General features: G+C 41.0%; 3 protein-coding genes across 3 annotated transcripts in view; 2 read left to right on the top strand and 1 right to left on the bottom strand.

The window, feature by feature from the left end:
- The window catches only part of LOC138005891 (pyroglutamylated RF-amide peptide receptor-like), a 53,057-nt gene extending 45,431 nt beyond the window's left edge, over positions 1-7,626 (bottom strand). Inside the window, exon 1 of the mRNA XM_068852066.1 lies at positions 7,505-7,626. The gene's annotated coding sequence lies outside the window, so the exon portion shown is untranslated. The remainder of the gene's footprint in view (positions 1-7,504) is intronic.
- An 11,705-nt stretch (positions 7,627-19,331) lies between these two features.
- On the top strand, positions 19,332-20,679 carry LOC138005890 (uncharacterized). Its single transcript, XM_068852064.1, has 3 exons — positions 19,332-19,712; positions 20,080-20,324; positions 20,487-20,679. Exons 1-3 carry the CDS (start codon positions 19,332-19,334, stop codon positions 20,677-20,679), a joined length of 819 nt encoding a protein of 272 aa, XP_068708165.1.
- Positions 20,680-21,236: 557 nt separating this feature from the next.
- Positions 21,237-21,560, top strand: LOC138005889 (uncharacterized). The gene has a single exon (XM_068852063.1). It carries the CDS (start codon positions 21,237-21,239, stop codon positions 21,558-21,560), a length of 324 nt encoding a protein of 107 aa, XP_068708164.1.
- Positions 21,561-25,925: the final 4,365 nt, after the last annotated feature.

Genomic DNA, 25,925 nt, shown 5'->3' with positions numbered 1-25,925 from the left:
ATTCATATATTGTCACGAAGTGTTTCGCAACTTACTATTGCACGTGCCTCGGCTACGATTTCATTTTAATTGAATTATTCCCGTCTAGTATTACGAAATGCTACCCTGCTACCCTGCTCACAGACGTTTTTTCTGTTTTGGGAATTTGGTGCGCGCACAAGATAAGCAATTGCCCGTGAGAGAGGGCGGAACGCGCTTTTTTTTGTACGTGCATCTAAAAATGAAGAGTCTATGAACAGGCTGGTAAAGTACACAAAGTGTAGAGTTCTGCCTAAACGGTGTTCTCACTTCTCCTCAGAGGCTGCTTCCAGAAGTGAATCATTCACCATTTGTTCTCGCCGAAATAACTAAGTCAAGAAAAAATCTATTTTGTTCATTGTTTTGCTTTCTTTGCTTATTTTGAAGTTTGTTTATGTTTAAAAGAGCGTTCCTTTTCGGAGAGTGAGATCATTTCTTGTTTGTCAGGCTGAGTCCTTGTTACAAATCAGTCTGCAGTTACCTTTCAGCTCGTGACTGTTTGCACGTTATAAATGTCTCTCCCCGCTGTAACAAATCAATGACACCTTATCTTGTAAATGTGAAGAGGTATTCTAGCCTGCAAAACAGGTGCTTTATGAGCCAAGCGAGGCGAACGTGGCATTTGCTCAAAGCGCGAAACGAGTGCGAAGCACGAGACGAGGGATAAAGAAAGATAAAGCTTTATTTTTTCCTCCCCTCGTCGCGTTTCGCGCTTCGCGCAAAATGCCGCTTTCGCCTAGCCTACAATAGCTCATAAGGCAGGGGCACCCTGTGAAATATCTGTTCGGAAAAGCAAACATTGCCTAGGATTTTCTACAGCTTGAGGAAGGCTAAAAATTTCTAGATGACCGTTCCATTCACGTACACAATTTTCGAAGCTTATGTAATAAATTCCCTCCGATTTTCTGAAGTTCATTTTTCCCATTTCACTCCCCAGGTTAGGTTATTTTTCGTAGAGAAAGGAAACCTAAAATTTACGGAATCGAAAATGCAATGCAGAAAGGAACCGAAAAACTATCACTTTCGGAAAACTTTGAATTGCTGCTAAAATGTTCGGGAAAATAACACTGAAGCCCTCGTAACTTCGAAAAGACTCAAGTTACCCTAGGATGACCAAACAGATATAAATTTCTTAGCGCCACTTAGAAAACATTTCTAGGGATCTAAAAGTACTCTGGATAGCCTAAAAAGTCTTTTCAAAGTAATTCGGTGGGAAACCGTCGTTGAGTGCCCCTGATAAAGCGCCTGTTATGCAGGCTGGAGGTATTTCTGCAAGTTCTCTGAGTTAACCAAGGATAACTTTGTTTATCTTCGCTAAACAACACTTCTAGAGGTCTCTAGAGAAAGCGTTACGCGCGAGAATGTGGAATTTTATAACACTCCACATCGCGTGTTCAGCCCTGCGGAGTGGTTCTCTTTTTCTCGCGCTTGCGGCGTGAATTGGTCAAGTTTAACTCAAAGATTATTATTAGCCTCAATAGGCTTTTCAACAATTTTGAGGAGGTCTCGAAGGTTTCAAGGATGCGATAAGCACACTCAAGTTTGAAGTTGTGTTGTGAACAAGCTCTAAATGAAACTGAGAATTTCTAGTTACCTGGCGAGGGTTTCCTGGTTTCGGAGGAAAAATCATAAAAAACAAATCCGAAACAAAACTATAGCAAGCTATAAAGTTGAATTTTCTGCTTTTTTATTTTGCTGTAGGGATTGTTGCAAGGTGGTAAATTCGGTAATAACGAACTTATTAAGGAAACATTTGTGTTTGAAATATTTTGGGAAATATTATACCGTCACTCTGAATCAAAAATCGCGAAGTCATTGATTCCGTCATATATGAAGATGTACATTTCGCATTTAATTAATTGCGAAGTCACTTATGTATGTAGACGAACATTTCGCAGTTAACTAACTGCAAAGTCCTTCGCTTCTGTAATATGTATAGAGAGACATTTTTGCTAAATTTCATTTGTCTCTATAGAGTGACATAAATGCAAACTTTGCAATTGTAAAATCTCTCATCAAAAACTGTGATGAATGTCTTTTACAACCAGTCAGCATATGCATGTGTCTGGACCAATACAAATATATAAATCAAATAAAGCAAGAAGGTCTGTTCTGTGAAAAGTGTAGGTATTTTTTTACCAACAAAACAAAGACCGAAAACAGAAGCTATTGAGTCTATCTATAGTGTATCTGAGTCTATCTGTAGTGTGACTCAGATAGAGTAGTGCCAATGCGCACAATCTGACTTCTTCCAGATAGATAGCTTTTAAACCACTCAACAGCCCTATTAGAAAATCCCAGCGATCGAAGCTTTGTGAGGAGAAGTGAATGATCTATGCTATCAAAAGCCTTTGATAGATCTAACAGAACCAATGCTGTTATTTGTTTTCGATCCATTGACTCCAGCACAGTGTCGGATATCAAGATGTTCAATGATTCTGTGGAGTGTAATTTCTTGTTACCACTTTGATGGTTCGTCAGTCGTTTTTCCTCTTCCAAGTACGTAATCATCTGGTTTAACGCTATGCGTTCGCACACCTTTGAGGCTGCAGGTAGCAGTGAAACTGGGCGATTGTTAGTGGCTATTTCGGGATCTCCTTCCTTCAAAAGCGGAATGACCTCTGACTCCTTCCAGCGACTTGGGAAAACAGATGACATTAGAGAAAGGTTCACTATTTCGGTCAGAGTAGGCAAAATGCATGGCAGGGCGTCCTTAATAACGGCCATGGAGACTTTATCACGTCCAGGTGCCTTGTTAGATGGGAAGGATTCCACCACTTTACGTACTTGTCTACATGACAGTGGTTGAAAAAAGAACTCATCAAGCGTCACAGGGACAACACCCTCAGGTGCAATGGTTGAGGCCAGTACAGAAAGGTCATGTTCAGCGGCGAGGGACTTCGATGCCTCTGAAGCATTGGAACCAACGGATGCGAAAAATGCATTGAAATCATCAGCCAGAGTCTTTACGTCCTTCGAATATACTGGCTGTGTAACTTCTCTGCGCGGCAAACACTTCCTAATGACTTTCCACAGGGAGTTCTTATTGCTGTTGATATTTCTAATTTCACCCTGTACGTATGCTTTTTCAGCATTCCGAAGCATGTTCTTTACTTCATTACGTTGCAGGTAAAAATTATTCCAATCAAAGGGCAGCTTTGTCACACGGGCAATCTTATGCAATTTGTCCCTAATCCTCATTTGGTGTTTTATTTCCTGGTTCATAAATGGACACTGCCGGTATCTGATCTTCATATTCTTGATAGGGGCATGCCTGTCCAATACACTACCGAAATTAGCATCGAAATGTTCGACCTTTCCATTAACGTCACCGATTAATGAATTTTCATACCACGGGACTTGAAGTAGATCTTCCACAAAATCGTGAGCGTCATAATGCTTATAACTTCTGCACGTGATGTAAATCTGCTCAGGTTTTGGTCGTTTAAGTTCCAGTTTGGAATATACCAAAAAGTGGTCGCTAATGTGCGTTTCTTCCACGCCACTATCTACTACCAAGCTGGCATCAGATGCTAAAATAACATCGATAAGTGATGCGGACTGAGATGTAACCCTAGTAGGTGTCTTGATGAGCTGCGTAAGATTCAAGCTGTCGCACAGGTCACCTAGGGAGTGGGCTTCCGGGCAGTCACTTAACATATTGCAGTTCAGGTCGCCAGTTACAAATATTTCCTTGCCAAACGTAAGAGTATGCATGTAGTTTTCCATAAAATCGTCACCAAAGCAGGACACAGAGCAGTCTGGAGGTCTGTAAACAACGCATAGCAGTACTTTCAGCTTTTTGTGTTGAATTTCAAGCCAAAATTGTTGAAAACCGGAATCGGAGATCGCACAAAGTTCCTTTAAGACTTTTGCCTTGAGCGAAGTTCGAATGTAGACACACACACCGCCTCCTCTCTTCCTTAGTCGATCTTGTCGGAACAGCTTGTATCCGCCTATTTCTACCTCCACATTGGAAACGGTAGAATTGAGCCATGACTCCGAAATTGCCAATACGTCGAAACCCTTTTCGCTCACCAGCGTCTGCAACTGAACTAAATGATCTCTATTTTTCAAGGATCTGATGTTTAAATGAGCCATCAAGATTTTTGATCTTTGGAAGCTTTTCGGCTGGTTTCCTTGGCCCAATGTTTGCTCTGATAGAGACTGAACAGTCGACGCCCTCTTGCTATTCACGTTCGAGGTGTCAATTTGAATATTTAATAAGTTTGAATAGTTTACACCATTTCGTTCACCTCTCTGTCTTGTGCGGCAAGACAGTAGAAGTCATAAGACCTTGTGGTGGCTTGAAATCTTAACTAAACAAATTCAAAATCGAAGTCAACGGTTTCGAATGCATTTTAATTCTGCTTTTTCCCCCTGAAGAAAACTATTTTACCATTGTGGTAACGGAGTTTCATCAAGCGATGACAGTTTCAGTTCGAAGTTGCGATCTCAATGATTTTGCTGCGGCAATGTGGCTGAACAAACGTTTTTCAGTCGTCATATAAAAAGTTATTTACGGCTCTCACCCACACAGCTGAAAGCTAAAAATAACATTTTCACTGTAAAAACATATTACAAGCAACAGTAAGTAGTCCTTTTGCTCTAAACTTTGCGTTTAGTATGAATTCCTTCAGCGGCCGTCTAATTTGCATACATTTTATTAACTTAAATTCTCAAATTGCTTACTCCAGTGTCAGGGCTGCTTTTAATTTCCAGAGCTAAAACTTTCCCGTAATTTACTTCAATAGCCAAGGCTTTATTCTATATGGGTTTTACTAGGAAGCGGCATATACCAGAGGGCTTTTTCAACAGTTCAAAGTTCGCTTTCATTTTCTAACATTTCAAGAGACACAAATATGTCCTTTTTAAACTTGTCGATTGCAAATGTAAAAAACTTATTTCTTCAAATTTTCTTTTAGGGCTTTAAAGATTAAGAACGAAATAATATTCGCCTGAAGTTTCGATGTTAGGGATTGTTTCTTATTATATGCGTTCACCGTTTTCTCGAAGTTGAGGTCGGATTCTGTTATTTTTAAGCGCGAAAAACCAGCAATAAATCGATTTTTTAAACTCTTTGTTATTTCTCCCGTACAATGAATCGCTTGAACCCAAAACTATTTTTTCTTGAATTAGGTCACTAAAAGGGATGTTTTGGCAAAAGAAAAAAAAATCGATTTTTTTACGATTGTCTTGCGATTTTCGATTTTCTCGGAAAATGGCTCTTAAGCTTCAATTTGAGAAAGAACGCCATACATTGCTTTGTATTCTAAAGCTTTTTACAAATATTATTCATGAATTATCTTTGAAAAATGTGTGGTTACGCCCAATTTTCTTTTTGGATTTCAATAACACTTGTTAAGATCTACATTTCCTGCATAATCACACACCGAGGCAAAAATGTCTTTAATGAGTAGGCACCGTTAAGTCCTACACATTTTCTACCAAACATGCCATTCAAAGGAGATTTGAAAGCTTATTATAAAATGTGACAACTTGTTATTACAAGGTGCGACTGCCTAATTTATAACAAAGTGCGACAACTTGTTTTTACAAGTGCGACAGCTATTTTATTACAAAGTGCGACAAGTGTTATTAATTAATTTAAAAGTGCGACAGCTATTTTATTACAAAGTGCGACAGGTGTTATTACAAAGTGCGAGAATATTGTTATTACAAAGTGCGACGGGTATTACGAAGTGCGATAGAACAAACGACCAAAGGGCTCAATTTCCAATGAACCAGACTAAAATTTTAAAAGATATATGACCTCCTTGTTTGATTAATTTTAGTCCAATGAAAATTATCATTGTTCTTATGCAATTGGGTTTCTAAAGTTGTAAATTACCAGTTTTAAGTTTTAGTATACGTAGGCGATGATTTGGTCTTTCTTCAACTTAAAGAAAACACAAAAACAAACAACTTCAGGTGAATTTCAAAGAAAGTGCAAAACAATACTACATGCTCTTGCTTAGTCCTTGTGATGCAAAGCACCTCCTTAGTTTGGTGCTTTCTTGAATACGACCTTGTGCGCGTTGTGAACGTTGTGCAGTCATTATTTGTTGTCGGTCTGTTTTCAGTGTTAGATTACGTAGCCTTAGGCATCAGTTTTCCGTGTATAACAGATGGTTAATTTACAACATTATTTCCCTAATAGACCAATTTTGATGTATTAAAATTCAGTCCTAAGCAAAAGGCTTTATCTGGAGGTTGAATCTTAAAAAGTGGGCGATTAACTTCAGCTGTCATATTTCGATCTCATCTATGAAATTCCCATTTACTTTTCCTCTGACCATTCAGACCTGTTCAATTGCAGGATCCGCTTAATTTTTTTTCTCCTCTGAATTTTTATTCATTTCCACTTAAAAGGAAAGACATCACCGCAGACAAAGCATTGTTCAAATAGAATAATTATTAACTCTTCTAAAGCCGAAAGCAATTTTCCCGCGAGATTCTCAAAGCAAGCTATAGCGGTGACTTAAAATATTTTTCAGCGACGAGACCATCAAATTTTTTTCGGCTCTAAATTTTTTATCTTAAATACATCTGGTTGCTGAGTAATTCTCCAGTAGTTGACAGAATTATCCTGGCTTCTTTTAACTTTGTAATAAAAATGTAAATTAAAAAGCTTGGAATGGTGCCACCGTTCCTTTAATCCCACCAGAATTATCGTCAACTCAGTCTTACAAGACTTGATCGAAGCTGCTGCCTTCCTTAAAGCTTCAGAGGATTCTGCTCAAAAATTGTCCGAAACTTGCTAAAAAACGTCCCCAAAACTGTCTTAAAAGTTGATAATACCGTAATTACTTTATTTTTCATTTCTATGAATACTTTTTTTCGGTATATACGTAGGCTGACTTTTGTGGGCATTCAAGCAAATTATATGCGGCCCAAACTTGAGGCTACAACAAAGTCATATTTCATTTTTAAGTCTGTGGTATTTTGTGTTGTATATTATCAGATGTTATTTTATAGAAACAGCCGAATCCAAAATAGTTGAAACCTTTCCATAGAGAACGGTTGTCTTGCGAACCATAATGTTAAATCAGACGATGTGATCACGTCAACTTTTCTTTTTAGTTAAATGATAATTCTCCAGAGATAAGCTGGTGTCGTTCACCCTATGCTTGCATAAGGTAGCAATTTTCATTTGAAGCGTGCATCCTGTTGTAGAGCAGAATGATTTCCAGGAATTGTTATGAGAAATCGCCGTGTTACAGCCTTTTCTTGTGGCTAATACTGCTCTTGAAAAGTAAATTAAAAATTTCAGACTTAATTTTAAAAAATATATGACCACCTTGTTTGATGAATTTTAGTCTAACGGAAATTATCATTGTTCTTATGCATTTGGGTTTCCAAAGTTGTAAATTACAAATTTTAAGGATAGACGATGATTCGGTGAATTTCCAACGGCTGTCAACTAAAGCCCTGTTAAATTCCACTTTGGAAGTGTTCTAAAACAAGAAAGTATAAACAACACCACCTGCTTTTAATTCCTTGTGATGCAGAACGCCTCCTTGGTTTTGGTGCTTTTCTTGAATACAACTCGCGTTTGTAATGTGTTTAATGTGAACAAGAAATACAACACTGAGTCTTGTCTACCGAGTACCGCACGTGTCTTTCGTTCGACTACTAATACTCCAAAGCATGCTGGGGCCGTTACACAAGTCACACAACGCATGCGATATTACATCCCTCCTTTCCTTGGACACTACAATCTTACACGTAAATAAAACTAAACGTTAAGCTAACAAAGTCTTCAATGTTCCGAAATCTTAAGCTGCCAAACATGACTGCCCGTGAAAAACCGCATACAGGTTCTCTGAAAAATTCACTACATGATCCACAACAACACGGACTAACAGTTCAGATCTCTTCAATCAATCTCCTCGGCTGGCGGACAGTTCGCTTAGGTCTGGAGATACTGAGCTGAGGCGGATGTAGCCCGATTTCCTCTTCACTTCCGGTTGATGGGGACGTTTCTTTCTTGAGGGATAGAATGTTCTCGCAGCTATCATCACGAGTGTCGTTCTCTTGGATCAGCGTCTGCGGAATGCTGCGGAACATGGAGACATTTCTGGTTACCTTGCACCTATCACTTCGTTGGGCGGTGACCATGGTTCCGTTTCTTTCCGTAACTACCAGTGGAGTTGGGTTAAATGGTGTCGAAAGTTTGTTTAGCCGGGGTTGTTTCACGAGAACAGTGTCTCCTACGTCGATAGGGTTTGCTTCAGCATGTAGACGTTTGTCTGCATAGCATTTCATGATGCCTTTTGCCTTGGCATCCCGCTTACGCACAATACTGTCGCCAGGCTGAGTGAAAGATTCAGTATCTGGCATCTTCGTTCGCGGGTCGTGACCAAACAGGAGACGGTATGGAGTAAGCCCTGTGGTGGTATGAGGAGTGCAGCGGTATGCTCGCAGAAACTGATGCATAGCATAGATCCAGCTCTGCCCTTGGATCTTGGCCGACTTGATCGCCTTCATTAAGGATTTGTTGAAGTTTTCAACTTGCCCGTTAGCCTTCGGCCAGAGGGGAGTTATCTTGCGATGTTTGATACCGCAGGTCTTAAGAAAACCTTTCCAGACTTGGCTGTTGAAAGGCGGTCCGTTGTCGGTTTTGACAACGTCAGGGTATCCATAGGTGCAGAATACTTTTTCCACGACTTGAATAACATGTTCAGCAGCAGTAGAGCGTACAACCTCTACAATAGGAAAACGAGAATACTCCTCTGGAATGACCATCAAGTACTGACCAGACGGAAGAGGACCACAGAAGTCTATGCTGAGGTTGATCCACGGACCACGTGGAAGGTTCGACATGTTGAGAGGTTCTGTGTGTTGTCTGGTAGTGTTAGCTTGACATAGTGTGCAGCGTCTTACGGCGTTATCAACGGCAGTGTCGAGGCCTGGGAACCAAACTTTGCTCCTAATCAACACTTTAGTCTTACTTGTGCTTTGATGACCTTCGTGGGCCAACTGTACGGCTCTGGCTTGTAGCGACGTAGGCATTACGATTCGCGTGTTCCTGAGCAGCAAGTTCCCGTGACGGTTCACAGTCAGTTCATCTCTGACGTTCTGGAATTGACGCAGTGCGGCCTGGTCAACGTCATACTTGTTGACTTCATGCCAGAGTCCGGTGCTGCATAGTTCGATAACGGTTTGAATTACCTTGTCTTTCGCGGTGGCGGCTCGTACTTCCTCGAGTGTGATTGAATTAGGTACAGAGGTCTGTGAAATGAATTCCACGTATTCCTCTACGATCTTCTCTTCTCGTCTTGACCGGACGTCCTTGGTTGCGGGGTGTCTGGACATGTAATCTGCAGGGTTGTCTTTGCCTGACCGGAATACAATTGTGAGATCATAGGGCTGGAGCCTGAGCGACCATCGAGCAATTAGCAACGGAGGGCGTGGCTTGCTCCAGATGTGCACCAGCAGTTTATGATCAGCAACTACCGTGCATGAGGAACCACGTACATAGATATCGAAATGTTCACAGGCCCATACGACTGCAAGAGCTTCACGTTCCGTTTGTGAGTATCGAGACTCAACGTCACTTAGCGCACGACTACCATACGCTATGGGCCGGTCGTCTTGAACTAGGATTCCTGCGATGCCAACGGGACTTGCGTCTACAAGGTTCTTGGTTTCTTTGTATGGTGGGAAAAATGGCATTTTTGTGGCTGCAGAGAGCGCAGCCTTGACGCTGTTGAACGCTTCAGTCTGTGGTTGCTCCTATTTCCAGGTTGCGTCACTGCGTGTGAGCTTGCGAAGGGGTTTCGTGATGGTGGCAAAGTTCCGGATGAAACGGGCACTGTACTGGGCCATGCCGAGAAAGGAACGCAGCTCAGTCGGATTTCGAGGTTCAGCCGCGTCTTAAAGCGCTTTAACTTTCTCGGGGGCGGGGGCGAGACCGTCTGCAGAGAATATGTACCCGAAGAACTAGATGCTTGGCTTGTTGAACTCGCATTTCGTGAGATTGACGGTGAGGCCGGACTCGTGAAGTCTGCGGAGCGTTTGGTCGAGTGCGGCGACGTGTTCGTTCTGTTTTCTGCCATAAGCCACGATGTCGTCACTAACATTTCGTACTCCAGGAATATCGGCTATCAGCATCTGGATGGTATGTTGGAAAATCTCTGCGGCGGAGTTGATTCCAAAACTGAGCCTCTTATACTGGTACAATCCCACGTGCGTGGAGAAGGTGGTAATGTATCTGCATGACGGATGAAGCTCGAGCTGGTGGTACCCGGATTTTAAGTCATTTCAACCGATTCCGATAAAAGCTGGCCAGTGATTGGCTAATTGCCACATCTTGTTACTGACCAAGTTTCATGACGATCGGAAATGATGCGATTTTTCCCGAAAATTTTCCGATGGTACAAGAGTGTACTATTTCCGGAACCCCCAACCGGGAATGAGCCTTAAGTCTCGATATTGTGACATCTGGTTGCCGACTAGTTCTCCAGTAAAAGACAGAATTATCCTTCTTTTAACTTTTTAATAAAAATGCGATTTAAAAGCTTGGAATGGTGCCACCAGAATTATCGTCAACTCAGTCTTACCAGACTTGATAGAAGCTGCTGCCTTCCTTAAAGCTTCGACATATTCTCCTCAAAAATTGTCCGAAAATTGCTAAAAAATATCCCCAAAACTGTCTCAAAAGTGAATAATACAGCAAATACTTTATATTTCATTTGCATGCATACTTTTTTCGGTAAGCTGAGTTTTGTGGGCATTCAAACAAATTATATGTGGCCTGTACCTACAACAAAGTCATATGTAATTTTAAAGTGAGTGGTATTTTGTGTTGTATATTATTACATGTTATTTTTGTATAGGAACAGCCGAATCATAAATAGTTCAAACCTTGTTACAGGGAAGGGTTGTCTTACCGACCACAATGTTAAATCAGACGCTGACATCACGTCAAGTTCTCTTTTGTTTAAATGATATTTCTCCAGAAATGAGCAGGTATCGTTCACCTTATGCTTGCACTGAAATCGAATTGCTGACGCCCGAGAGCCAACTGTAGAAAGGACCACCCTAAGGTGTAGGAAATTTCATTCGAGGCGTGTAGCTTGTTGTAGAGCAGAGTAATTTCCAGGAATTGCTAAGATAAATCGCCGTGTTACCGCCTTTTAGCCTGGCAAATAAAACTGCTCTTGAAAAGCATCTTATAAATTCAAAAAATCAGACTAAAATGATGATTTGGTGTTTCTTTAATATTCTCGTTTGCTAACTGTTTCAAAAAAAAAAAAAATTAAAAAAAGAAAACAAAAACAAAAAACTTTCGGTGAATTTCCAACGGCTATCAACTAAAGCCATGTTAAATTCCACTTTGGACGTGTTGCAAAGCAAGAAAGTGCGAAACAACACCACAATCATGCTTTTACTTTTGCATGCATACTTTTTTCGGTAGGCTGAGTTTTGTGGGCATTCAAACAAATTATATGTGGCCTGTGGCTACAACAAAGTCATATTTAACTTTAAAGTAAGTGGTATTTTGTGTTGAATATTATTACATGTTATTTTTGTATAGGAACAGCTGAATCATAAATAGTTCAAACCTTGTTACAGGGAAGGGTTGTCTTACCGACCACAATGTTAAATCAGACGCTGACATCACGTCAAGTTCTCTTTTGTTTAAATGATATTTCTCCAGAAATGAGCAGGTATCGTTCACCTTATGCTTGCACTAAAATCGAATTGCTGACGCCCGAGAGCCAACTGTAGAAAGGACCACCCTAAGGTGTAGCAAATTTCATTCGAGGCGTGTAGCTTGTTGTAGAGCAGAGTAATTTCCAGGAATTGCTAAGATAAATCGCCGTGTTACCGCCTTTTAGCCTGGCAAATAAAACTACTCTTGAAAAGCATCTTATAAATTCAAAAAATCAGACTAAAATGATGATGTGGTGTTTCTTTAATATTCTCGTTTGCTAACTGTTTCAAAAAAAAAAAAATTAAAAAAAAAAAACAAAAACAAAAAGCTTTCGGTAAATTTCCAACGGCTATCAACTAAAGCCATGTTAAATTCCACTTTGGACGTGTTGTAAAGCAAGAAAGTGCGAAACAACACCACAATCATGCTTTTACTTTTGCATGCATACTTTTTTCGGTAAGCTGAGTTTTGTGGGCATTCAAACAAATTATATGTGGCCTGTGGCTACAACAAAGTCATATTTAACTTTAAAGTAAGTGGTATTTTGTGTTGAATATTATTACATGTTATTTTTGTATAGGAACAGCCGAATCATAAATAGTTCAAACCTTGTTACAGGGAAGGGTTGTCTTACCGACCACAATGTTAAATCAGACGCTGACATCACGTCAAGTTCTCTTTTGTTTAAATGATATTTCTCCAGAAATGAGCAGGTATCGTTCACCTTATGCTTGCACTGAAATCGAATTGCTGACGCCCGAGAGCCAACTGTAGAAAGGACCACCCTAAGGTGTAGGAAATTTCATTCGAGGCGTGTAGCTTGTTGTAGAGCAGAGTAATTTCCAGGAATTGCTAAGATAAATCGCCGTGTTACCGCCTTTTAGCCTGGCAAATAAAACTGCTCTTGAAAAGCATCTTATAAATTCAAAAAATCAGACTAAAATGATGATTTGGTGTTTCTTTAATATTCTCGTTTGCTAACTGTTTCAAAAAAAAAAAAATTAAAAAAAGAAAACAAAAACAAAAAACTTTCGGTGAATTTCCACTGGCTATCAACTAAAGCCATGTTAAATTCCACTTTGGACGTGTTGTAAAGCAAGAAAGTGCGAAACAACACCACAATCATGCTTTTACTTTTGCATGCATACTTTTTTCGGTAGGCTGAGTTTTGTGGGCATTCAAACAAATTATATGTGGCCTGTGGCTACAACAAAGTCATATTTAACTTTAAAGTAAGTGGTATTTTGTGTTGAATATTATTACATGTTATTTTTGTATAGGAACAGCCGAATCATAAATAGTTCAAACCTTGTTACAGAGAAGGGTTGTCTTACCGACCACAATGTTAAATCAGACGCTGACATCACGTCAAGTTCTCTTTTGTTTAAATGATATTTCTCCAGAAATGAGCAGGTATCGTTCACCTTATGCTTGCACTGAAATCGAATTGCTGACGCCCGAGAGCCAACTGTAGAAAGGACCACCGTAAGGTGTAGGAAATTTCATTCGAGGCGTGTAGCTTGTTGTAGAGCAGAGTAATTTCCAGGAATTGCTAAGATAAATCGCCGTGTTACCGCCTTTTAGCCTGGCAAATAAAACTACTCTTGAAAAGCATCTTATAAATTCAAAAAATCAGACTAAAATGATGATTTGGTGTTTCTTTAATATTCTCGTTTGCTAACTGTTTCAAAAAAAAAAAAATTAAAAAAAGAAAACAAACACAAGGCTTTCGGTAAATTTCCAACGGCTATCAACTAAAGCCATGTTAAATTCCACTTTGGACGTGTTGAAAAGCAAGAAAGTGCGAAACAACACCACAATCATGCTTTTACTTTTGCATGCATACTTTTTTCGGTAGGCTGAGTTTTGTGGGCATTCAAACAAATTATATGTGGCCTGTGGCTACAACAAAGTCATATTTAACTTTAAAGTAAGTGGTATTTTGTGTTGAATATTATTACATGTTATTTTTGTATAGGAACAGCCGAATCATAAATAGTTCAAACCTTGTTACAGGGAAGGGTTGTCTTACCGACCACATTGTTAAATCAGACGCTGACATCACGTCAAGTTCTCTTTTGTTTAAATGATATTTTTCCAGAAATGAGCAGGTATCGTTCACCTTATGCTTGCACTGAAATCGAATTGCTGACGCCCGAGAGCCAACTGTAGAAAGGACCACCCTAATGTGTAGCAAATTTCATTCGAGGCGTGTAGCTTGTTGCAGAGCAGAGTAATTTCCAGGAATTGCTAAGATAAATCGCCGTGTTACCGCCTTTTAGCCTGGCAAATAAAACTACTCTTGAAAAGCATCTTATAAATTCAAAAAATCAGACTAAAATGATGATTTGGTGTTTCTTTAATATTCTCGTTTGCTAACTGTTTCAAAAAAAAAAAAAAATAAAAAAAAAAACAAAAACAAAAATCTTTCGGTGAATTTCCAACGGCTATCAACTAAAGCCATGTTAAATTCCACTTTGGAAGTGTTGTAAAGCAAGAAAGTGCGAAACAACACCACATGCTTTTACTTCCTTATAATGCATAACGCCTCCTTCGTTTTGGTGCTTTCTTGAATAAAATTCGCGTTATGCAAATTAGTCATTTGTTGGGCATTTGAAATTTGTTCTTTTTATTGTTATAGCCTAAATGCATCAGTCGTGTCATTCCCGTGTATAATAGATGGTTAATTTACAACATCCTTTCCCTAATTAACTTCAACTGTTATATTTTGCATGGGCGTAAGCCTTTAGCGCTCGTTTCTCTACGCCTTCCTGTGCGTACTTAAACGGAGACACTACCCTACGCCCCTGTTTGTCATCGCTGTTTTGTTTGTGTATTGTTTCTGATAAAACTGAGATGGCCAAAGAAAAGAGCCTTAATATTGAGTTATTCCTGCTCGTTTGCTAATTCTTTCAAATAACAATAATTAAAAAACAAAAACAAAAACTTTCGGTGAATTTCTAACGGCTATCAACTAAAGCCCTGTTAAATACCACTTTGCAAGTGTCATAAAGCAAGAAAGTGCGAAACAACACCACATGGTTTTACTTCCTTGTGATGCATAACGCCTCTTTGTTTTGGTGCTTTCTTGAATAAAATTCGCGTTATGCAAATTAGTCATTTGTTGGGCATTTGAAATTTGTTCTCTGTATTATTATAGCCTAAATGCATCCGTCATGTCATTCCCGTGTATAATAGATGGTTAATTTACAACATCCTTTCCCTAATTAACTTCAACTGTCATATTTTGGGTGGGCGTAAGCCTTTAGCGCTCGTTTCACTACGCCTTCCTGTGCGTACCTAAACGGAGACACTACGCTACCCCCGTGTTTGTCACCGCTGTTTGTGTATTGTTTCTGATCAAACTGAGATGGCCAAAGAAAACAGCATTAATACTGAGTTATTCCTGCTCGTTTGCTAATTCTTTCAAATAACAATGATAAAAAAACAAAAACAAAAATCTTTCGGTGAATTTCTAACGGCTATCAACTAAAGCCATGTAAAATACCACTTTGCAAGTGTCATAAAGCAAGAAAGTGTGAAACAACACCACATGGTTTTACTTCCTTGTGATGCAGAACGCCTCCTTGGTTTTGGTGCTTTCTTGAATAAAACTCGCGTTGTGCAATTTTGAAACTTGGCTTCACAATTTCCTTTCACATTATCCGCCATGTTTCCAGAATAAAAGCACTCCGAATAAACTTTGCCCAAGTAAGAAATCATTTTCCAAATGCGGTTTTTCCCCGGAAAAATGGCGTCATTCCGAGCATGCACCTGCAAGTAATACAGGACTCTCTCTTCTCCCTCCTAGGTTCCAGGCCCATTTTATGGAAATGGCTTTTATCCAGTCTTTAGAACCCTTCTCAAACTGGGTTACCAAAAGGTCCCTTGAGGATCTTTCATCTTTCCTCACGATCTTTATGCAACAAAAGCATTCAAAATTTCCTGGTATTACTTGATAAAAGTATGTTTTTTTTGTTTTTTGTTTCGAAAAAAAGGCTTTTTTGCTTATATGAAAATACGTTTTCTCTCCCGTCCCCTTTTAATGCATGATCTTCGCGTAAATTGCTTTCTGTTCCTCAATAAACTTGGAACAACCAGTTATAGTCTTAGTTCTCTTTTTTCCTACGTATCAGCTAAGTTGCGGAATGCGCTACCTGATTTTATCCGTACCTACGAGTTTACTGGTTTTAAAATTGAATCCAGGGCCGCATTTTGTACAGCGGCTCTTCTTTTTAATGAATATATCTTTAAATATTATGTATTTAGTAGGTATCTGTATATGCTATGTATTTTAGCTGTAAATGTAATGTCTCGAAGATATTAGGTCCTGTAGTTATTCGGAAAAAGTTTATGACTGTATGTATGTTACCTTTACAAGGGCGCATGCGCACACTTTGCAATCTGCGACTCCAGTGCTTACCATATGACAGATAAAATAACTTTTTTCTTGAATATATAAGCCATCTAACTCTTACGCTATATTGACCAGGGCGGTTTGGAGCTGTGAGTAGGCGTGGGATTTGTCACATATGGTTTAGGGGGCGACATATCTCTCCCTCAATGCCGTACCGGGAGGCAAGGTCGGTAGCAGAAAGCAGCGATGGGCCAACTGCGTCCCAAAGCGATCCCGGGATGACTCGTTTGGTACGACGCTCCAGCGCTGGTGCCAGCGCATGCGCAAATGTTCTGGCTCTTCGATACCTAGCCTACCAAAAAAAATTAACATGCTGGTACCAGCAGTTGACATTTCAGTTGATTTTATAGGCATAAACGTAACGTAAGAAGCGTGCGTGTCTCAGACAGAGGCGAGAGTTGGTTTCATCCAGAATGGGACGCCTAAAATGCTGTGTTGTAAACATGGCGGTTCACGAGTGAAGTTGTCTCTCTGGCCTTTCTGTGGACGAATTCCAGGACCTACTGACACAATCTGGGCAAGTTTTGAAAGCTAAAACCTTCAATCGATGCGTTGTTTTGCTGGTAGGACTGGGTGGCCCGACACTTATGAAAAAAACTATGAAATGAGAATTGGGAGTCTTCCCTTGTCATGGAATGGCAGAATTACCCAGAATTCTTTTTGGGCACGAGCGAGGCAACTTAAGAAGCACGAGACTGGCCCTCATCGAATGGCTGAAGCGCGGCCAGAGGAAATGATTTCTAGCCAGATACTCAGGAGTAGGCCTGGTGTGTGCTGTTAACTTAGATTTTGGATTTCTGAACAAGTTTTTATCATAGAAAGTTCGCGACAAAGTTGTGCTTTCATTTCACTGTAATTCTCGTGTCAAAGAAACGGTAAAATAATGTAAATAAGAGAATAACGATATCTATATTTGCTGATTACCTGTACTCCTACTAAGAAAGTCAAGCTCTACTCTGCTTCTGAGGTGTATGCAGCATGGTCTAGATATTGGTCTAAGTACTGGAGATGTCGTGGACTCAAGCTCCACGACCTATTTGCACTTACCATATAAAACTTCACCGCGCATCGGTTTTACGCCACAAAATGTAACAACTAACGCAAAATGTAACAACGTTTGACGCAAAATGCAACCGACTTCTTTAACGCGAAATGTAACAACTTTTTTAACTTGAAAAGCAACAACGCAAAATGGTCTATATATTTAAAGAAGGAAATAAAGGCATATCAGCCTATTGGATAAACAATGGCTTTGACACGGATAAACGTTTATTTCTGCAATGTAACAACCGACAAGGTTCTGAGTTCGTCTTTTTAAACTATGCATACCATTTCACGATAGGCTCTTTCCAAAAAAGATGGACATGCTAAGCATGCACTAAGTACCCTATCAACGTGTGTAAACATATCATTGCACGTATAAAATAACTTCAACAATCCATCGTAAAAATGCTGAGGTAATGCAGGAATGCTAAACACGATATTATTTGTTTGAAGTTTGAAGGGTAAGCCTCATGACTGTTATTACAATCATTTCTTTTGGTTCTTCAAATAAATTCGCAAGATGCTATACCATCCACGTCCTGCTGCAATAAGCTTAGCCATGACGACGCCCACTTAACGCCATTGATTATTTCACGAGTCGAATAACTACCTCGCTTGCCTTTTCTTTCACGAGCATAATTTTTTGCACGCTAATTATAACGTGGCGAGTATCTGCGATATCATTCATTTCTGGTATGTACATCTTAGGCGGTGGTTCTTTGTCAACGATCTCCCTAAAGAACTTAGAAACAGTCCGTAAGGGTTGGTGCATTTGCGGGAACATTGCGAACGTCTGTATTATGATGTGCTGTCAATTAACGTCTAGGTTTAATACACTTACTTGGTCACCTGAACCTAAGAGTGATGACGGGTGTGACATTGCTGCAGTGCTGGTATCTAGAGGTTTACTCTAAGGCAGGTGAGAAGTTGGGGGAGGCAACGGAGGTTGACTTGCACTTTCTTGATCTGACTCAGGCAGATCGCTGATTACTTCTTGGGCGTCGCTGTGCTCAGCAGTGACCAAGATGGTAATGTTGCTTGTTTCAGACAATGAGCATGATTGCTCTTGAGCCTTGTTTTTGTTGAATGCTCGCAGTATGTTTGATTCTGTCCGTGTCTTCTGGCTACAAATGTCGTGCCAAATGGGATCATTTTGCAACCCTACGTAGGGCTCACCATCGCCTTCTGCGAACTGACCAATATGAAAGCTGTAAAGAGGGAGTGAATCCACTGGCAATATAACTGTTTTGGCAGCTCCCAGGGAAAAAATGACAATAAACTCGAAAATAAAGAGTTCTTCGGCAGGTTGCAGAGTAAGGAGATTATCGTAGGTGCCATCTCGCACGATGTTTTCTAGATATGTAGGCCATGCAACCATGGTAAAGTTTTGCACATGGGGGTGATTTTTCAAATATTACTCGACTTGTTCCCGTAAAGTTTCCACTGATCGGTACAGTCAATTGCTTCTAAGTGACTCGCACACTAATGAAAATTGGCAATTTCTATCTTCCGGAGGATCATATAAACTGTAGAAATGGGCGGTGTCTAGACGATCTTCCTCACTATCACATTGCTAGTTTATACTTTTTGCCGTGAGCCACTTTAACACCATCCTCTTCGCCTTCTTTTTTTTCTCCCTTTTCTTGTCCGTGGTTGTACTAGTTATGTCACTAACTGAAAACCCCCTGTTCAATCGCCTTGCCGTTATCGGTGAAGAAAACACAACTTTGTACAAGTATTTGTCAAGATTTCTATTCAAGACTTGTGCCTTTAAGACGTATCTTTACTGCCTACTTCCCCGAACTAGGGGAGTTTGCGTGCTTCAATGAGCCTTAGAGCTGTGTTGGTATGCCAGACAGATCAAAGGTTATTGGCCAGACAAAGAGCAATCCGTCGGTCCTCCAGGCTTGGGGGTTTTGCACAGGGCTAACAACCCTGTCATGTAAAAACTCTTCGTTACGGAAACAGCAAAGTGTAATATACATGAATCATCTGTGCAGAACGAGCCTCCGGAATCCATGCCATGGGCAGCAGTGAATGCTGAGAGTGAAAACACCAGAAACTCTGCAGGTAATGGGATTCGAATGACTGACAGTGGTCAAAACCGAAAGAAAGCCACTGTCATGACAACGGGAGCCGTCAGCACTGATTAGCTTTTGGAATGTGCGAACAACGTATGAGCAAGGTAGGATGGCGCAGGTCATTGCTGAAATGAAGCGTTACAAACTAGTTATCTCAGGCATAAGTGAGAGTAGACGGAAAAGATCTGGGAGAATGAAGACAACAACAGGAGATACAGTTCTCTACTCTGGGAGAGAAGATTATTTACACTATGAGGGGGTTGCAACCATCATGAGGAAAGGAATGGAAAAGTACTTAATGGAATGGAAGACAGTAAACAGCAGCATTATTCAAGCACGATTAAAGGGTAGGCCGACTAAATTGTCCAACATACAATGCTACGCACCTACTAATGACAGCAACGACAGAGATAAAGAAGATGAGCAGTTCCAATCGACACTTGTCTATCGTAGGGAACTCCTGCTGGTGATAGGTGACCTCAACGCCAAGGTTGGCTAGGAAAACGTGAATTTTGAAAGGGTAATACGAAGAGAGGGATGCGGAGTGCAACGGATAGAGGCTGGTAGAGTGGTGTACATTCAATAACAGGATCATCGGTGGAATTTTATTCCCGCATAGCAGCATTCACAAACTCACTTGGACATTACCAAATGGGCGGGATCAAAACCAACAGACCATCTCATGGTTAACAGCATGTGGCTCCGCTCCCTGCTTGCCTGCAAGCAGAGATCGCCATCTTGTGACTGCAAAGGTGAGGCTGAAACTTAGAGCAGCTGGGCCAAAATAACACACACCCCCTAGATATGACATCAGCAGACTACAAGACCCCAGGACAAAAAATGCCTTTGTCCTAAAGCTGAGGAACAGGTTTCAAGCCTTGAGTAACATAGACGAGAAAGACAGTGAAGAAGAAGACACTGTAAATGAACAGTGGAAGCAAGTGAGGAACATATCTGATAAAGCAAGTAAAACCTGTCTGGAGATGCAGAAGACTAGAAAAAAGAAAGAATGGATTACACCAGAGACGTGGCAGGCTATCGAGGAGGGGCGCCAGCTGAAGAAGGAGATAATTGACAGCAGATCAGCCAGACCTCGAGTGAGGTATAGGGCGTCATCTGAAGAAACCAACAGGCGTGTTAAGAGAAAGATCCGAACTGACAAAAAGGTATATATGGAAGAGCTGGCAAAGGAAGCAGAGGAAGCCGCGCAAAAGGGAGAGCAGAGAAAATGTCTATAATTGATCTGTGGAAAATATATTGGCAGCAGAAATGCCCCCATACGAGACAAACAAGGACAGCTCCTCACCTCTGAAAAAGAACAAGAAGCACGTTGGGTAGAGTATTTCAAGGAAGCCCTTAACAGACCAGCACCAGAAGAGGAGCCTGATATACTAGAAGCTAGGGAGGACCCGAGTGTTGACACTGGACCACCAAAGAAAGGAGAGACCATTCTCTAAGAAACCACAAGGCACCTGGCAAAGACCGCCTCAATTCTGAGCTGTTCAAGGCAGACGCTGTGACCATCGCAAACATCTTGCAACCACTTTTCAACAACATATGGGACAGAAAGAAAATTCCTGATGACTGGAATCAGGGTATCATTATCAAGATACCAAAGAAAGGAGCTCTGTCTGAATGTAGCTATCTATCCAATCCTGCTAAGATTGTAACGAAAGTCATCATGAAGCGCCTATCACTTTCTGTGGACTATAAACTTCGCGAGGATAAGGCAGGGTTCAGAAGAGGAAGGGGTTGTATCGATCATATTTTCACGCTGAGAAATATTATTTAACAGAGTACCGAATGGCAGGAAACTCTCTATGTGAACTTGGTAGATTTTGCCAAGGTCTTCGACAATGTACACCGACACAGCCTCTGAAAGATATTACAAGCGCATGGAATCCCCTCCCACCTTGCTGAGGCGATCAAAAGCTTCTATGACAACTTTACCTGCTGTGTTGGTGATGGTGACATCTTATGTAAAGTCCACACTGGTGTCAGACAAGGGTGTGTCATGCCTACATTGCTTTTCAAACTTGTTGTGGACTGGATCATGTGGCGCACCTCTGAGGATCAGATCAGGGGCATCAGATGGACGCCCTTTTCTTGTTTGGAAGACCTAGATTACGCTAATGATCTAGCCTTACTATCACACACCCACATGCACATTCAAGAGAAGACGCAACGCCTTAACACCTTTGCGAAGCAAGTTGCCTCAACATCAGCAGCAAGAAGACCGAAATTATGGCACGCACGACCAGTCCAGATTGATAATGAAGAACTTCCTTACACAGACAGATTTACCTATCTTGGCAGCATCATCAGTAGAGATGGATGAACTGACCTGGACATTCAGAGCCGTCTCAACAAGGCCAGAATCTGGCTCAAGATGACTGATGAATAAAGTATGGCGCTCCTCCACTTACAGTAGTCTTACCAAGCTGAAACTCTATCACAGCTGCGTCCTTTCAACTCTCCGGTATGGTTCAGAATGTTGGCGCTTAACGGAGAAGGATTTATCAAAACTCTCAACATCACGGGCTCACCAAGAGCCTTCGGCATATCCTACGCATCTTTTGGCCTAATGTAATCTCAAATAAAGATCGCTTTGAACGGTATGGAACTGAACCAATGGCTACCATCCTGATGAGGAGACGCTGGAGGTGGATTGGCCATGTCACCCGTCAAGAAGCTTCCATTGCGAAAACTGCTTTACAATGGACTCCAGAAGGGAAACGAGGGGAAAAGAGGGGCTGCCCCAGGATCACGTGGCGACGGACAGTGGAGAAAGAAATCAAGGAGATGGAGAAGACCTGAGGAGGCATCCAGCTTCTGGCAAGGGACCGGCACATGAGGAGGGAGCATGTTGCTGCCCTACATGTCACTTATGCGTAAAGGGCATGAGTGAGCTAGCTAGGGTATCCAATAAGAATAACCTCACCAACATTATAAACAGAAAGAAGATGTTTTTTGGCTCCTCTCTCTACAATTCTATTTTCGCATTTATCACCAGTAGACAAGATTGGGTTCCTTTAGCCTTTATATTTTGAAATGACCTCTGTAGTCCCTAGGGCGCGGTCTTACCATCTCTTCGTACTTATCTAAAGGCACATCCCATTCTTCTGTGCGGGAGTTACCTGTTTGAACAAGATTCGGTTTTCGGCCAAAACATATTTCGAGGGGTGATTTCCAAGAGCGAGAGTTCATCCTTTGGATCTTGGTTCAGCGCCTGCGCGTAATTTGGCAGCTCCATCACCCAATTGACGCCAGCCTTTCCCACAGTAAGAAAATCAAACCTTAGTTTTTTCTTGAATGTCCTGTGAGGTCTCTATTTTCCCTTGTGATTGAGGGTGGTAGGGGCGACCTTTGATTACTTTTATTTGGAGCGCTTTACAAAGACGTCACACTGCGCCATCTAATTCCGTCCCTTGGTCGTGTTGTATTACGCGTGGAGCGCCATGTTCCCTGTAAATGCGTATTAGCTCGCGTGCTACCTGGGAACTTAGCTTTCGCTCCATTGGGACTAGCCAGTGATATCTACTGAAAACATCAATGACAGATAGCACATACCTGAACACCTTTCTTTCATACTTGGTATGCAATTTTTTCATGTCCACTAAGTCGACTTGATGTACATGTCGTATCTGAACATCTCGTGTACGAATTGGACGAAGCCGTGCCCTATTTTCAAAGCGAGCATTGAGTTTCTGGTGAAGAGTTGATTTAGACAGCACTTTGTGAATAGTCCCCTCTGAGATAACACTATAACAGTCTTTTAGTATGTGATATATTTTTCTTGATCCAGAACCTTTAGATGATTTCAAGGGCTTTTGGCAACTTCTTTAATAGGCGATTTCTTTACGATGGGCTTTCCTTCAAAGCCTAATAAACCGCCTTCCAAGGAGAGCTTATCTTTGTTACGTCAAACCTCACCCGTGCGGAGTTTTGTTGTGCTCTTCGCTCCGTACCGGGAACTTTGAATCGCCCTTTGATCATCTGCACAAAGATTCCGTACGTCTCCTCGTCCACGGCCGTTATAGCAAAACCAGGATTCATACAACTGAAGAGGATTACCAGAAGAAGACTTCCTAACATAAAAGGTTTCATCACAAAATAATCACTGTACTAGTCTTGAAAATCTGCAGGAGCTGATATGTAGCAGGCGTCAGGCAATGTCTAGACAGTCTGGACATACATTTCCTGTCATAATGTAGACAAGGTGGTACGATAGTGGAAGTGACTGGAGAGCACTATGTGTGGGAAATAACGGTGCATTTTGCGGGCTAAAATGGAGAATTTGATGGGTTATAATGTGTTTGTTAAGCCAATGAAAAAGTGAAAATCAAACGATGTTACAATGAAAGCCAACAAAAATCGAGATGCCTTTACAATGTACGTAGAAGGTTTCTTGGGGCGTTGCTGAGCGGGACATTGGGATTTTCGGTTTTGCGGTTTTGGCTATTTTATAGATCGGTTTTTCGATTTTGGTGTTCATTGCGGTTTGCGTATTTTTCGCTTTTTAGCATCTGGTTTTCGGTTTTCGTAGAAAATTCTAGCAGTTTTTCGGTTTTGTTTCCGATTTGCTTTTTGGGTTTTCCTATTTTGTCCTATTTGGGTTCCGGTTTCTCTTAGATTTGACCGGCAATTGATCTCGAATAGAGTGAGGAAGTTAGTGACTCTGATGAAGGCCAGCAAGAATTTGATGAAAGTAGTGACGATGTCAGTGCAGATGACAACAATTCCCAGGGCCAGCAAGATGAATTAGGAACATCGACAAATTTTCTCTTTGGTGCAATGTCGCGGTATGGAAGGGTGTGAGGTTCAATATTCGACTGCTGTTTCAAGTAAGTATCTGTTTATTACCACATTTAACCTTAGAGCAAGTTCCTTCTGCCATGCCATGTAAAACAAGGAACAAACTGTACCGGCATGTTTTAGACCAAGATTAAAAATTGTAGTCGAATCTCCAAACTGTCAGGTCTTAGGTATCAAATTGAAAATGTTCAATTAGAGATTTTTGATTGAAGTTTCCGGAGCCATAGCTTTTTGCGATTGGAAAATTGTAATTCCGTAGTGAGGCCTTGTGTGCAAATTCTCCTAAGTTAACTTGGCTCCATTACCAGCTGCTTTTCGGAAAATGAGCCCACAAAGTCCGCGCTTGAGAGAGCGGCAGTTATAAAGCGTATGATTTAAGCAGATACTAAAAGATATGAAGGTTTTAGACAAGTCCATGACATTCACAAATATTTTGATGAAATAAGTGTTAATGTAGTTTGCTCTGTACGCCCCACTTGTCACCATTGTATCGGTTTTCTGACGGTTTTGGATGATTTTTCCTTCGGTTTTGGGGTTCCTATATATAATATACCCCAATGTCTTCCTCGTTGTTGAAAGAAATCACAGCGATCTTTTTAAAGCCCAAATCATGTCTAAAAACATACAATTCAATGAAGAATTGGTAAATTCTCAATCTTCTTAGAAAAAGGAAGAAGTTCCAAAATTGACCTCTCTTGATATTACTGAACCATCTTTGTTCAGTTCTGGGCAGCTGTTATTGTTATCTGTCAGCTATATTAAACAGCTATATTAAACATAGAACGCCATTGGATTCGTGGATGAAGTATTTTACAAGTGGGAAGCTTCTAGGAATTTGCAGTTTGTTAGAAGATGGCTAATACCATGCAAGTTCCCTTTCAAAGAGGGAAGGCTTTATTGCCGGACCAGCTTTTGTCGCACACTTTACAAAAATACATATTTAAATAAAAGTAAATATTGTCTCACAACGCCAGATTACTGGCCTAAAGTATTAAGCACTATAAAAGCAGGCCAAGGTTTTTAAATTTCGAATTAACTGGTGTCTCTGTGTGTGAGTATTTCCAGTGTCTTTTCATTAACCCATATAGGCCTTGCCAAACGGATCCAACATCATCCAACATTGTTGGACGCTACTGAAAAGTGTTGAACGACAACGAAGTGGCCAGACGAATCCAACGTGTTGGATCCAACATGTTGGACTCAAGGGTCTGGAACCAAAATCTACCTAACATCCTTAGAAAACAAACTCTCGCCCTGTTTACGTTTTCAAGTTCCTTTTAAAATTAGCAATAGAGTCACTCTGTCTGATAGCAAGAGGACGGCTGTTCCAGAATCTGGGAACTGAACAGCAAATCCGCGGTCTCCAGAGGTCTTGCACCATGCAGGTGTGAGGAACCTTGCGAAGACCCAGGACGTCACTGCGTAGGGAGTAGCTTCCCGGCGCCTTGACTTGCAAAAGATCCTGCAGATTCATTGGCGTCATGCCCCTGAGAGCTGTGAACACAAGAAGGGCTATCTGTTCGAAGAGAGATTGCATGCTCAAGACTTGGCTTGTTCACCATTCTGAGGCTTGAACTGACGTGGTAACGCACGAAACAGATGCAACGAATAAACCATCACCATGGATACCGATAGCCGCAGCGCAAGCGCACGTGCAACGCTGTTGAATGTAATGGCCAAACAAATGCCACACTGTTGTTCACTCCTTAGAACAAAAGAAACGTTGGATGATGTTGAAGACCATGTTTGATGCAACATGGTGGCCAAACGAGTGCAACATGTTAGATTCAACAATGTTGGATGATGTTGCACCAACACGTTAAACCCTTTTAGCCAGTTCTTAACTGCAAGAAACGTAGTAGTGGACGAACGCAAAAAAAAATAAACT

The sequence above is a fragment of the Montipora foliosa genome, chromosome 6 (assembly GCF_036669935.1).
Source record: "Montipora foliosa isolate CH-2021 chromosome 6, ASM3666993v2, whole genome shotgun sequence".
NCBI classification, from domain to species: Eukaryota; Metazoa; Cnidaria; class Anthozoa; order Scleractinia; family Acroporidae; genus Montipora; species Montipora foliosa.
Note: the sequence above shows the minus strand (reverse complement) of the source record. Positions and strands in the feature narration are given on the sequence as shown.